The sequence below is a fragment of the Urtica dioica genome, chromosome 2, assembly GCF_054948205.1.
Source record: "Urtica dioica subsp. dioica isolate 48M chromosome 2, U.dioica_male_clone48M_v1_H2, whole genome shotgun sequence".
Taxonomy (NCBI): Eukaryota; Viridiplantae; Streptophyta; class Magnoliopsida; order Rosales; family Urticaceae; genus Urtica; species Urtica dioica.
In genome coordinates this window covers 31493959-31508344 of record NC_142757.1, presented here as the reverse complement: position 1 = coordinate 31508344, position 14386 = coordinate 31493959, and the positions used below count along the sequence as shown (strand labels likewise).

At 40.3% G+C, this 14386-nt stretch overlaps 1 protein-coding gene across 1 annotated transcript; it reads left to right on the top strand.

The window, feature by feature from the left end:
- The first annotated feature begins 1337 nt into the window (after positions 1 to 1337).
- On the top strand, positions 1338 to 3175 carry LOC149404352 (BAHD acyltransferase DCR-like). The gene has a single exon (XM_089606124.1). The coding sequence runs from the start codon at positions 1509 to 1511 to the stop codon at positions 2835 to 2837; it is 1329 nt and encodes a 442-aa protein (XP_089462250.1). The 5' UTR covers positions 1338 to 1508; the 3' UTR covers positions 2838 to 3175.
- The last annotated feature ends 11211 nt before the right edge of the window (positions 3176 to 14386 follow it).

Below are 14386 nucleotides of genomic sequence, written 5' to 3'. Positions count from 1 at the left end.
CAGATATTGAGTGCTACTTTTCCTATGGAGGCCGAGTTCGTATCTTGTTTTAAGGCTACATCACACAGTGTTTGGTTGAAGAGTTTCATATCTGGGTTTAGAGTTGTCGACTCTATTTCTAGGCCATGTACGATGACAATTCAGCTACTGTTTTTATGGCTAAGAATAACAAAAGTGGAAATCGAAGTAAGCACATTGACATCGAGTATCTAGTCATAAGAGAACGTGTTAAAGATGATAAAATGATATTCCAACACAATAGCACTAGTTTGATGATTGATAATCCTTGGACTAAAGGCATGCTACAAAAAAATTCAAGTATAATGTAGAAAACATGTGACTTGGTTCCATGATGTAATCTTTCGTGGTATGGTTCATTATTTTCAATAAACTCTAATTCAGTTTGATATTTTTCTCATATGGTTGTGCACATTTATTTTAATTTATCAAGAAATTTCGTTTGCGTGGACCTACAATAAATAATGGTTTATTCATTAAAAAATAAAATGCTATAAAGTATGAGAGACTTGATATACTGTAATACATGGAGGGTAATTCTTGCTTATAGATGATCTATATATCGCCATGATTCATATATTTTGTTTTTTTAGGTTAGTCTTTGGTTATATGGTCCAAGACCAAATGGGAGGATATAAAAATATTTTCTTGATTATTTACAGTTTATAGAATTGATTTGGAAATAATCTTCATTCATTATGTAAATTAGCCACCTAAACTATATGAATTGTAAATTAGCCAACCTTTGGTAAATACTTTGTAAATAACCAACTTTCATATGTGGCAGCGAGTTAAATAAGTCTTTTACTAATCTGTTAATAAGTTAATTTGGCTATTTACAAGAAATTAGCCAAAGATGGGCTATATCTCAATTCACTATAACTGTGTGGCTATATAACTTAATAACCCATATATATGCAAATAATCAACTGCAAAGCGCTCACATTAATGACCAAAATCACGCTCAAAGACCAAAATCAAGCAGTTATCTATAATAATGGAATTGTGATATTGAACATTGATGATTATGGGGCTATAAATATAGACGCTTTGGAGTTCCTAAGCTCATTCACACATTCAGAAAACCACAATCTCAAGATGAGAACGAGAGATTATAAAAAATTTCGAAATAATTAACTCGTCGGAGTCGGAATCCAAACTTACCAAAAAATACAACGATAACCGAAGATAAATCGATCTTTTTTTTTTCTTTCGCTATAAGTTAAAACACCTTTAATATTGTGTAGTAAATTCTTGCACTTGTGCCATACACATATATACACTATGAAACACCCGCACGAGAAAATTGACCATTACATGGAAAGGCAAATGCATGTATCCAACTCACAGTGACACACACAGGCCATATTAGTTATTTCCCACCCTCTTTCCTTTCTATAAAAACCCATCTTGTCGGTCTGTTTTGTCTGAGTGCTCAAACAAAGAGATAAATAATTGGTTTGATTATTATTATTATTACAATTAAAATAATGCCTTCCTCGTCAGTGACGATGGTATCGAAATCCACCGTGGTGCCCGAGGAGGCGTCGGTGATGAAGCCACTGAAGCTGTCGGTGTCGGATCTGCCCATGCTGTCCTGTCAGTACATCCAGAAGGGAGTCCTCCTCCCGGCGCCGCCGACCACCGTCGCGGAATTCGTGGACGCCCTCCGCGTGTCCCTGGCCGCCGCGCTCTCCCACTTCCCCCCACTCGCCGGCCGTCTCTCCACGGACTCTGCCGGCCACGTCAGCATCATGTGCAGCGACGCCGGAGTGGAGTTCACTCACGCAAAGGCCAGTCACATCTCCGTCTCCGGCATCCTCCCGCCGGAGTCCGACATCCCGGAGTGCTTCCGCGAGTTCTTCGCCTACGACCGGATGCTGAGCTACACGGGGCACTCCCGGCCTCTGATCGCCGTCCAGGTGACGGAGCTCGGCGATGGGGTCTTCGTCGGCGTCTCGGCCAACCACGCTGTCATGGACGGGACTTCCTTCTGGCACTTCTTCAACACGCTGGCCGAAATCTGCCGCGGTCCGAAGCGGAAGTTCATCGCCAAGTGCGCGGACTTCAGCCGCGACACGGTGTTCGATTCCGCGGCTGTCCTGCGCTTCCCGCCAGGAGGCCCGGCGGTGACTTTCGCCGCCGACGAGCCACTCCGCGAGAGGATCCTCCACTTCAGCCGAGACGCCATCAGGAAACTGAAGCTGCGCGCGAACGGGGACAAGCCAGAGATGGTCGGCGAGATCTCGTCGTTCCAGTCGCTGTGCGCTCAGCTGTGGCGATCGGTGACGCGGGCGAGGCGGATCCAAGGGGAGAAGGTGACGACCTTCCGTATGGCCGTGAACTGCCGGCACCGGGTGGTGCCGCCCATGGATTCCCACTACTTTGGGAACGCGATCCAGAGCATCCCCACACGCTGCGCCGCATCGGAGCTCCTCTCCAGGGGGCTTGGCTTCAGCGCGGGCCTGCTCCACCGTAACGTGGCGGCCCACGGGGATGCCACCGTGCGGCAGGGCGTGGCAGCCTGGGAGGTGGAGCCGCGCCTCTTTCCCCTCGGAAACTCCGACGGCGCCTCCATCACCATGGGAAGCTCCCCGCGCTTCCCCATGTTCAACAACGACTTCGGCTGGGGCAAGCCGCTCGCCGTCCGCAGCGGCGCCGCCAACAAGTTCGACGGCAAGATCTCCGCCTTCCCCGCCCGCCGCGGCGACGCTAGCGTCGATCTCGAGGTCGTCCTCGCCCCCGATGCCATGGCCGCCCTCCTCCGTGACCACGAAATCATGCAATACGTCTCGGTTCTTTCACATACTCAATTATAATTCATCTATATCTTACCGGATATAACTTCCGATCAAGATATCTTTTAACCGCTGCGTTTATGCTCGGTTTTCTTTGGCGTTTTCCGTCTCTTTGTATATTTTCGATGTGTGTAAACAAAAAAACGTGACTAGCTATAAACACGTTTTTTTAGTTAGGGAATACAACCCCGCCTGCCTCTCTTTTTCTCATTCAAAGTTCCAACAATACCACCACCTTATCACAAAACCTACAAAACAGTAATAATTTTACGTTTAATATCCGTGTAAGATCTGTCTTGAATGAGCTATTTTCGAGACGTGATGACTGTTGAATCAGAATTTTAGCAGTAGTTATTAAAGTGCGTAATTGGCCACACATATATATATATACCCGAATGGAAAAATAAATAAAAATCCAGCAACTAACTTTTGCATTTAAATGGTTGTCTCTAAAGAGACCCATATGATTTGTTCCAAAAGCAATTCGTTTGACAGCGATCACATGCATTGGATAGGGAATTAATAAAGGAGGAGTCCAACTCAAACTCAACATTTATAAAATTTGTCAATTTGGACCGCATATTAAAATGTGGGTGAAGAGCTTGTGGATGGAGATCATTTGACTCCTTGTCCCTCTATCTTGAATCAAGTGAAAAGATAGGAAAATAATAAGATGTGCTTTTGTAATAGGTGAAGAGCTTGAGAATGAGATTTTTACAAGCTTTTAGAAAACTTTCGAGGTAGTATAATATGGAATCATGTTGAGTCTAAGCATGTATATGCAAAAATATGTGAGAATAAAAGTGTAAGAGTGAGTCTCTTCAGATTTTAGAGAGAAAAGTTTAAGAATACTTCTCTTTTTCGTGTGTTTTTTTTGTAGCGAGAGATGTGAGATGAGAGATGTGTGATTGAGATGATGGGTAGTGAGAGGTGGGAGATTAGGGAGAGTGTTTTTAGAGAAATCTTGCTTGGAAAAGGTTTGCGGTATAGAGAATTTGAGTGATAAGTAATTTTGGTAGAGTTTCACCCCTTTGTTTTTCTCTCTCCCCTTTTGTGTTGTTAAGAGGGATCATTATAGAGTTTATGGAGTGTAGGGGTCCCCTAAGTAGGCTATGGGACCCGTTTTGGGTTAAGAAATTAGTGGAGAAGGTTTTAGTGTTTTGGACGAGTTTCGAGTTGTTTGGTGATGAGGCCTTTGTTAAAGTGGTGAGGACTCGCCGGGATTGTGGTCAAAATGGTGAGGGCCGGCAGGGAATGGGCCATGACCGAGAGGGCCGACTGAGGTTGAGGTAAAAAAGGAGGAGGCCGATCAGGAAAAGGTCATGACCGAGAAGGCTGACCACGATTGAGGTCAAGATGGTGAGGGTCCGCCGGGAATGGGACATGACTGAGAGGGCCGACCGGGGTTGAGGGTGAGGGCTGGCCATGAGAAGGTTATGACCAAGAGGAACGGCCGAGACTCCGGTCAAGATGGGGTAGGCCGACAGGGAATATGTCTTGATCGAGAGGATCGGCCGAGGATGGGGTCAAAACGGTGAGGGCCGGCCGGTGAAGGGTCAAGATCCTGAGGGCCGGCCAGTGAGTCGTCAAGACCGAGATGGCCAACAAGTGATGGATCAAAACTGAAAGGGCCAACCTGTGACAGGTCAAGACCGAGAGGGCCCTCTAGTGACGGGTCAAAACGGAGAGGGCCGGTCAGTAACAGGTCAAAATCAAGAGGGACCGACTTCGAGGGGTATAAACCAAGCGGGTCTATCGATAAAGGGTAAAACCCGAGAAGGCCAGCTAGTGAGGGGTCAAAACCGAGAGGGCCGGCCGGCGAGAGGTCAAAATCGAGAGGGCTGGCCGGGTCTAACCTCTGATCCTGTCGCCTTTGTGAAATCTCCTTTTGATTTACTCTTGTGGGCTCGTGAGCTTGGAGAAGTTTCCTTGCATTACCCTTGGTTGTGTCATTGCGTTAATAGTGCCAAAGTTGATGAGGAACTTGATCTCGGTGAGTCAACTCTACAATGACGGTCATATCACGGCGTATGGGAGCAACTCGTGGAAAGTGACGAAATGAACCATGGTAGTTGCCCGAGGTCAGAATTCGGACACTCTCTACATGACGACAAGTTGTCGAGGTATGGTCATTGAAGTCGATAGCGCAAAGACGAAAATAAAGACACTGGTAACAAACAACATGATTTTCAAGTTGAAATCAGTGGAACATCACACATGCAAGAGCTACACATTCTCGGAAAACAAAAGTGAGTTAGTTTCTCAAATACGAGCAGAGAGATGAACGCAGATAAGCTCGAGGTGGTACATATCGATCGATGTATGGAGACCAACGCATGTCCCTTAACTCGGTGGATCTCGCTAATATGTGGCGTTCATCGACACCTCGATGAGGGAAGGTATTGGTTTATATTTTGTAGAATAAATCTGATGTGACTACTACCTTCAAGTAGTGGAAGAAAATGGTTGAGCTGAAGGGCTTCATGTCATACAACCAAAGCGAGGACGTCGACTCAACTTCAAGCAAGATTGTGCGTATAACAGGATAAAGATGGCGAGGACGATTCCAGGAACTGTTAGGAATATTGCCCACTAGGAGATGATGATTACTAAATAAGATAAGAAGTTACTTTATTAGCATCATATGATTAGTGGGTTTAGGTCTGATAACATTCAGAATCAATAACAAATATCATCAATAGTCTCCGTATCAAACTGAATCGCATGCTGGGCATCCGAGATCGGACGATGAACTAAAACTTGGTCGATGACTGATATGTGCCTAGAAAGCCTTATCTAAAGTCATATATGTGGAACACAAGTGAAGATTGATCACTTAGTGGGATCATTCTGCACTTGTGGTAAGTGTACGACCCGGACAGACCTTGCATGTAGATGTGTCATTTAAGGACCGTTACGACACACCAGCCAGGGTCACAAATGATGGTCATAGTGACGCTTCATCTTAATCCTGAAATGATCATGGACTTCTAGGTCGTGTTACTGGGTTCTTTGCTTCATCACGTCAATGAAGGTTGAATAAATGGATGTTTTGGGAACTCGGCACATGATTGTAGAAGAAAGTGGTTTACAGATACGGAATCCAGCCTTCCGGAAAGAAGGTTAATGTTCTCTCACCTAAGGGTTGATTCCAGAACCGATTGATTGTGCACACTTCCGAAGTTGTCTTACGTTTGGTTGAATCTTTCGTTGGGGAAGAAACGATGCTTAGGGCTTATATGTAACGAGAAAGGTATAACGGAACAAATTGGCCTATCTCGATACGGGCAGAACCTGGAGGGGCATGATCACGTACTGACTAAATCAATGGACACTCGTTACGATGAGTAAATATAATTCTAGTATTAAAGGAGAGTTCGGTCTTAGATTACACGGTGGAGTATTGAATAAGATTAGACGAATTGATCGAAAAAGAGAAATGATGTTTTTCGTCTTTTTGATCGGATTTGTTAAGCTTCTACTACTAGGTCCATCGTCCCCGATTCGGCTTCGATAACGGCGGATACGAACGTTAATATAATAGTATGTATTATTATTATAATCTCACTTGCTGTAATAGTGATTGACAACATTAAATTCCAAAAAGGGTATTTTGGGAATTAAATAAATATTTCTAGTAAGCTGTTTATTTATTGCTAGATCAAGTAAATAAACTTATTATTTATTGTTGGACAAGTAAATAAGTGTTTTATGGGCTTAAATCTATTGGGCTTGAAAAAGCAAAAAAAAAAATCGCCTACCCCCCTACGGTGTTGGACGTTTTTTGCACTGGTGTGGTAACCAGTATTTTTTTTTTTTATGTTCCTAAAATATAGGAGAATAAATAGGAGATATATTTTCCTATAATCTCTCCTAATATTTAGGCTAAACATAGGAGGATATTTAGGAGAATATCTTGGAGAATATAATTTCCCAGATTTTCTCAACAGAAAATATTTTATACTGTTGAATAAAATAAAATCCTAGATATTGATCTGATGGATGAGAGGAAAAATAGGATTCACTTGTTGAGATCCAAGGGCTGAGATTTAATCCACTAGTGTGAACACAATAAAAGGAAATAGAATTAATGACATTTTTAGTCCCTGAGCTATATCGTGTGTAACAAGTTGGTCCTTCGGCGAAAAAAGCTGTAGGATCGATACCTAGTGAATGTGAGAAAATCACGTTTGATCCTTCTGTCTAATTTATCATCTATTTAGACAGAAATTTGCTGACGTGGCTTGATCGATTAGGATAGTTAAGTAATTTCGTATTTCAACCGATTAAATGTAACCAACAATGTCAGATAATCAACAACACAAGCAGCAGAATCAATTAGAGGCAACACAAATAGCATAACTTATCGGCCAAACAGAGGCAACACCAACAGAAATATCATCAGCCAAACAGAGTCAAGGAGCAGAATAAACAACATCACAAACATAGAATTCAGCTCAAAACGTCATCAACTTCATCATTGAACCTCATGAAACCGAAACCCCTAAATCACAAACACAAACCCTAGAAATCAGAATTGATTTTTCTAAAAATTCCATAAACTCCCTTACCTTTTTGGGCTAGGACAATTTCGGCCAGAAATCGTCTATCTTCCTCGCCAATTTCTCGCCGGTGCTTCTGGAATACACGGCCGAGAAGAACCCAATAAAAAATTAAAACCTTAGACGAACCCAACCGATTTCAGAGGAAATGGGAGGAATCAAACTCAATTCCTTACCTCCACCAAATCCACAGTGGTCCTGGTTCTTCTCCGGCGGTCCTCCCTGTCCGGTGGCGGCGCTTATCCTCTCTCGGTCGTCGTACACACGCCGAGCTCGGTGGTAGCGCAGGACCCGCGTCAGAGGCGTGCGCTCAACGTCCGGTGGAGCTCGATGGCTGAGGACAGTCGCGCGAGGAAAAGAACGACGGAAGCGCTCTCCGATCTCGCGTTTGACGGAGACATGCGGTGGCTCAATCTCAGTCCCATAGGGAAAAGAGAAAGAGCGAACGAGAGAGCGAGCTAGAGAAGGAGAGTGAGAGGCGAGAAGAAGAGAGGGTGAGTCGGAGCAGAGAGACGGCGCGGTGGTGATGGCGTGGTGGTCGAGCAGTGAGAAATAGAGGGGAAGATAGCGGAATTTGATTTTCTCGATTTGGGACGACCATATAAAAGAAACCATTAAAACGGTTAAAACAGGGGCAAAACCGTAACTCCCCTAATCGATCAAGCCACGTCAGCAAATTCCGTCTAAATAGACGATTAATTAGACAGAAGGACCAAACGTGATTTTATCACATTCATCATGTTTCGTTCCTACAGTTTTTTTCGCCGAAGAACCAACTTGTTACACACGACATAGTTCAGGGACTAAAAATATCATTAATTCAAGGAAATAATATCTTTTAGAATATTCTGGAATATATTATAAAGATACATTTTAAACTGCTATAAATATAGGGCTAATGTGAAGCAAAATTGAACCGAGCCATACAGCTAAAAACGCCCACACACTCTCCTCTATGGCCGTGTGCTTGCTTCTCCTTCCTCCCCTCGGAATTGCTTCAATTCCATTCTTAGAAATAAGAGACAAAAATCGGAAACACCCCGTTTCCAGATCTAGTGAGATATAACGAAGCCCACTCTTTTGTCTTATCTTCCTCGGAGACTACATTTCGGAAGACTTTGGTGTCATCACATCGAGTCCTTGACGGAGGAGTTCCAGATCTGACCGTGTGTAGGCTTGTACGTTGAAGACGAAGACAGATTGTGAAAGCTTTCGGTTCGTGAGCCAAAAACTATATGTTTTTTTAAAACACGTCTTTTATCTGATATGGTTGCTTGATGAAGTTTCTTATGATTAATTAATTAAGTAATCTAGATCTTGTTTAATAACCATGTTAATAATTAGCTCTTGTTAGCGTAATTATTCTTTTACGCATTTAATTTGTTATTTAAGGTGCATTAATCATCAACAAGTGGTATCAGAGCTAGTTGATTACTTAATTAATCGATATTAATTTAATATGGATTTTATGAATTTATATTATGATATGTTATTCATTCAATTCAGTATGTTATGATATGTGAATTGTGATTCGTGGTTGATCGTAGATTTTTTATTCTCGCTTTTCTAGAATTGTTGTTAAACCCGAAATTCAAAGGGTATAGGATTTTTGTAATTTTATTTAAAATACTTGTTGTAATCCGATCATCGTGAAATTCGGAGGGCTGACTACCCACTGCGAGATGAGATGACGGTCCGAAGCACAGCCTCATCGGAGTTCCAGAGATCCACTTTACACGAAGAAGACAAATTTTATGGCATCATTGTCACAAAATTCCGCCTATCCTTTAGATAGGAGTCTCGGATTTTTTGCCCCCTTGGCTCTTCATCTGAGCTGACTTTTTGAGCTCTACCTTGGCAAGTGGGCTCAATGATTCAACCGGGTCAAAGCCCGTTAGCCCGGTTGGGCCCAAGAGGCCCAAACCGATTTTATAAAAAAATAAAAAAATAAAAAAAAATTTTGATGTTTTATTTAAATTAATTATATAGGCTGGGCCCTAATAAATTTTATTTAAAACATGAAAAATAAATGATCAAGGACATCGATTTATTTTTCAAAGGTCAATTGTATTGGGCCTTAATCAATAAATTTTTTTTTGACAACTATGAAAAATAAATAATCTTTGACATTGATTTATTTTTCACTTGAGACGTAGAATGTGCTCAACAAGAATCCATGAACTAATGTGATTGAGTTCATCAATTTAGATTTATAATAATTAATTAGGATACGATCAATCCGAATCAAAACCATATATGCTTTGTCATGCTTGTTTAATTAATTGCTTTGCCATGTATGATATATCTTGAAAATTTATTTTGTGGGTTATCGTGGGCTTTCATTTATTATATGTAACTTATCTAATATGATTAGGATAGTTTTTAATAAATGAGTTGAACGGATCAGAGAAGCTTTGTCACCAAGCCGATAAGAGACTAAGCTTGGGGGTTAATAAAAGACTATGTCTTCCCTCATCGCGGGAAGCTTTTTTCTGTGAAGGAATGCTATTAGGATAATCAAGACTAGATGTCACGATACTCATAATCACTAAGCTATATCAAAACTTAATTGTTTTTAAGGGTAGATTAGAAACACTCGAGTTTTCAATATGATTAGATAATTCGAGTGGATCACCTAGATGAAAGTGAATGCTAGGAGATAAAAAAAAATACTGAAAGTATATTGAGTCGTAGACCTCCAACATTGCCACAACACCGTGAGGATGAAAGATCCCTGCTTGATCGACGGTCTTTTAGACATGGTGATTTTCTCCTAAGGACAGGCTTTTCACATTCCAATAACAAGGTTGTGTCTCTAGTGATAGGTGGGGGAGTTGAGTTCGGCATGTACTAGCTAAGTCAGTGTGTTCGGGTGATACTCTTTCTGCTGAAATGTTGGGTTAACTCATGCGTGAATTTAACAAGTGGTTGCTCATGTGGTCAAAGATTCCTAATTAATTAGTAGTTAGTGAAGATAGTTATGAAGTGTCATGAAGCACGATTGTTCACTAATCTGAGATAGTTCTCGATTTTCATTAGGTGCACTCCGTTACGCCACCATAGTGGGACAGACTGTGGCTATTGGTGGATTACCGTGGAATATAAAAACTGGATTCTTTTCTTTAGTATTTTTTCCCATGTTTGGTGGCATTATGTTTTTATTTTCCTAAATCTTATTGATAGCTTGTTTCTTTTCATATTGTTAATATGTATGTGCTTTTATATTTTAGTAATCATGTCGAACCCTATTATGGCTCTATTGTCGAAAGACGTCCTGACTGGGGAGAATTTCCCGAAATAGGAGTCTAACCTGAATATTGGGCTGGTGAGTGAAAGCATTGGCTTTATCCTCACTGAAGAGAGACCTCCTTTTCCGACATCAAATTCATCCCGCTCACAGAAGGATGATTTTGACAGGTGGACTGTGGTTAACAACAAAGCCAAAGCCTACATGCTCGCAAGCATATCTGATGCGTTGCAAACAAAGTTGGAAGGTAAGGAGACTGTTGTGGAGATCCTTGACTTGCTGCAAGAAATGTTTGGGATGCAGAGTGAGCAAGCCCGTATAGAACTCACCCGTAAGTGCACTAGCACAAGGATGATTGCGGGAACTCCTGTGAGGGATCATGTCATGAAACTGACTAATTACTTCACAGAAGCTGAACTCCATTGGGCTTTGATGGATGACGTCACTCAGGTGGGAATTAATCTGAATTCTCTTTCGAGTGATTTCATACGGTTCACGTCGAACTATATCATGAATAAGTTGATGTATGGACTGCCTCAGCTATTGAATGAGTTACACACTTTCGAGTCTATCACTCATCAAGGAAAGAACAAAGGATCAGCTCCGTATGCTGACAAAAGTTCTTTGCTGAAATCCAAGAAGAACATGTCTTCTGGAGCTGGGTCATCAAAGGTACATCCTAGTACTTCGAAGCAGAAAGCTCCCGCTAACAAGGAGAAACTTCAAGAGAAGTGAAAAAGGAAAAGAGAAGAAGCGTGAAATGGTGGGCAAATGCCACCACTCTAACACTAAAGGCCATTGGAAGAGGAATTGTCCTTGTACATAGCCGAGCTTGAAAAGAACAAGAAGAACGCTGGTAATGTACCGAAAAATTCATGATATCCTAAAATTATTTTTTAGTATAATTATTCATGAGCATACTTCTATTCTTGTTGCGGAATAGTTCTAGAGGAACACGATGGTGTTGGTGAGCTTGCTGAGCAATGTTGGATTCAAGCCAGAATCATTGAGAAGCTCATGCTCTAGCTCAAGATCTAAAATTTCCCGCTAGTTTTATTACTTTCATTTTTGGATTTATTTTTTAACATAAGAGTTGTGTCACAAATAATCCGAGGTTTCCTGGACTGTAGTCTTTTATGACTATTCCAGATAGGATGAATCTTTTCTTTCTTTATGTTTTATTGCATTATTTATTAATATATGAATGTGTCATTAAATATTTCTCTACTCATATATGAATTTCCTTAAATTGCCTTTATTGGATCCTAGTCACTAGAATCATATTATTGAGTGGGAGCATCCTTTAAAGGATTCTAGACACGACTGTTCATTGAATTTAATGAGAGCATTTTTATAAGAATCTCGCCATTATTGAACAATATAATGAAAGCAATGTCCTTCACAGGACTGTTACCATCATTTATGATGGAATCCTTTGATATGGATTAATATTGCTATCATGACAATAATATGAATGGAAGTGTAATTAATTATTGACTTGCCATAAATAATCAATTAATAAGTGGGAGCATCTTTAATTAGAATCTTGCCGCTATTGAACGAATTTAAAATAGCTTAATCATTCACAGGATTTTATGCATCATTTATGATGAGATTCTTAAATGAATCTAATAAGCTATTAAATCGTACAATAAATGGAAGTATGCATTACTTTCCATTAAGTAGAAAGCATCCATTAATGGATCCTTGTCTTTAATCATCAACAGAATCTTTCATTAAATGAAAGTATTGATCTTTAATAATGAAGATCAAGCTAACTTGTTTTAAGTCAATAAACTCTTATTTAGTAGATCAGCCAATCAAGCTATTAGCTTGAAGGATTTGAGAGATCTATAAATTGAACAATAAATGTGTTCGAGCAAGATGATTGATACTTAAGGGATTGAGCCCTTGAGAAGAGACATTGACAACAATGTTGCTCTTCTCTCTGATACCACGAACCAGTTCATTTGGGATCTTATTTAAAATAAGATGAATTGTCCTTTGAGGAACATGTTCTGTTGACTTTGGATCTAAGTAGTTAGTTACTACTAAACCTTTTATTAAAAGGTAGATCTTTAAAAACGAACAAATACTCAATGATGACTCTTGATTTTTTGTTATAATCGATAATCTTGGAATGATCGATATGTTATTATTATACAGGTGTCATTGAGAAAGTTATTACCGTTGTGTAATAGACTTAATGATGACACGATTGACTGAGCTAAAACAATTTCTGAAACTTGAGGTTTAGAAATGACAAGCTCGTTCCATAAAGTCTCAAACATACTTATTGTGATAAGGTATAAGCTCAAAATTGAGGCTAAGCACATTGTCAATAAGTGGACTATAAATTAGCCCTTTTGACAACGTCAAATTTCCGAGAATACTAACGAGTGTTTTAAAACACTGTAATATTTTGGAAATAGTGAGATACTTAATTGTAAATCCTTAAAGTCATGTATATTGAATATGACTTGACCAACAAGGATGCACAATAAATAACTAAGTAGTGAAAGAAGTCAATAAAGTTCTTATTGAAACATATTTAATCACACTATGGTTAGTGGTGATGAGATCTGAGCATGCTACAGTGCAAATTGTTGAAGACACCAGTAGATGTACACCAACGAATAGGGTAACTTCGTATCTTTAGATATAAAGTCTGGTGTATAGTCTGAAACATGCAAAGTGTTAGAATGTTCTAAAGTAAATTGATTTACTAAGAACAAAAAGACTTGACCTTAAGAGGAAAGTAAAGAATACTTGCATGTTAGCATGGACTGTGGATATATATTTGGGATATAATTCGAATCGACATAACTTGTGGAGTATGATAAAATTGAGAATCCATGGGAATCTCAATCCTATGTCAAAACTTCTAAAACTATCTTTACGGTGGCTACAAATATATTGGCTCATGGTAACTTATCTTTTCTAGTCAAAGTGGGAGATTGTTGGGAATATTGCCCACTAGAAGATGATGATTACTAAATAAGATAAGAATTTACTTTATTAGCATCATATGATTAGTGGGTTAAGGTCTAATAACATTCAGAATCAATAACAAATATCATACATAGTGTCCGTATCAAACTGAATCGCATGCTGAGCATCCGAGATCGGGCGGTGAACTAAAACTTGGTCGATGACTCATATGTGCTTGGAAAGCCTTATCTAAAGTCATATATGTGGAACACAAGTGAAGTTTGATCACTTAGTGGGAGAATTCTGCACTTGTGGTAAGTGTACGAACCGGAAAGACCTTGCTTGTAGATGTGTCGTTTAATGACCGTTATGACACACTAGCCAGGGTCACAAATGATGGTCACAGTGACGCTTGATCTTAATCCTGGAATGATCACAGACTTCTAGGTCATGTTACCGATTTCTTTGATTCATAATGTTAAAGGCTAATCAAAGTTGAATAAATGGATTTTTTGGGAACTCGGGACATTATTATAGAAGAAAGTAGTTTATAGATACGGAAACCAGCCTTCCCGAAAGAAGGTTACTGTTCTCTCACCTAAGGGTTGATTCCTGAACCGATTGATTATGCACACTTCCGAAGTTGGCTTACGTTCGGTTGAATCATTCGCTGGAGAAGCAACGATGCTTAGGGCTTATATGTAACGAGAAAGGTATAACTGAACAAATTGACCTATCTCGATACGGGCATTACCTGGAGAGTCATGATCACGTACTGACTAAATCAGTGGACACTCGTTACGATGAGTAAATATAATTCTAGTATTAAA

Bases quoted from the DNA above. Each gene is read 5' to 3' on its own strand.
- LOC149404352 (XM_089606124.1), top strand. From the start codon at position 1,509: ATGCCTTCCTCGTCAGTGACGATGGTATCGAAATCCACCGTGGTGCCC.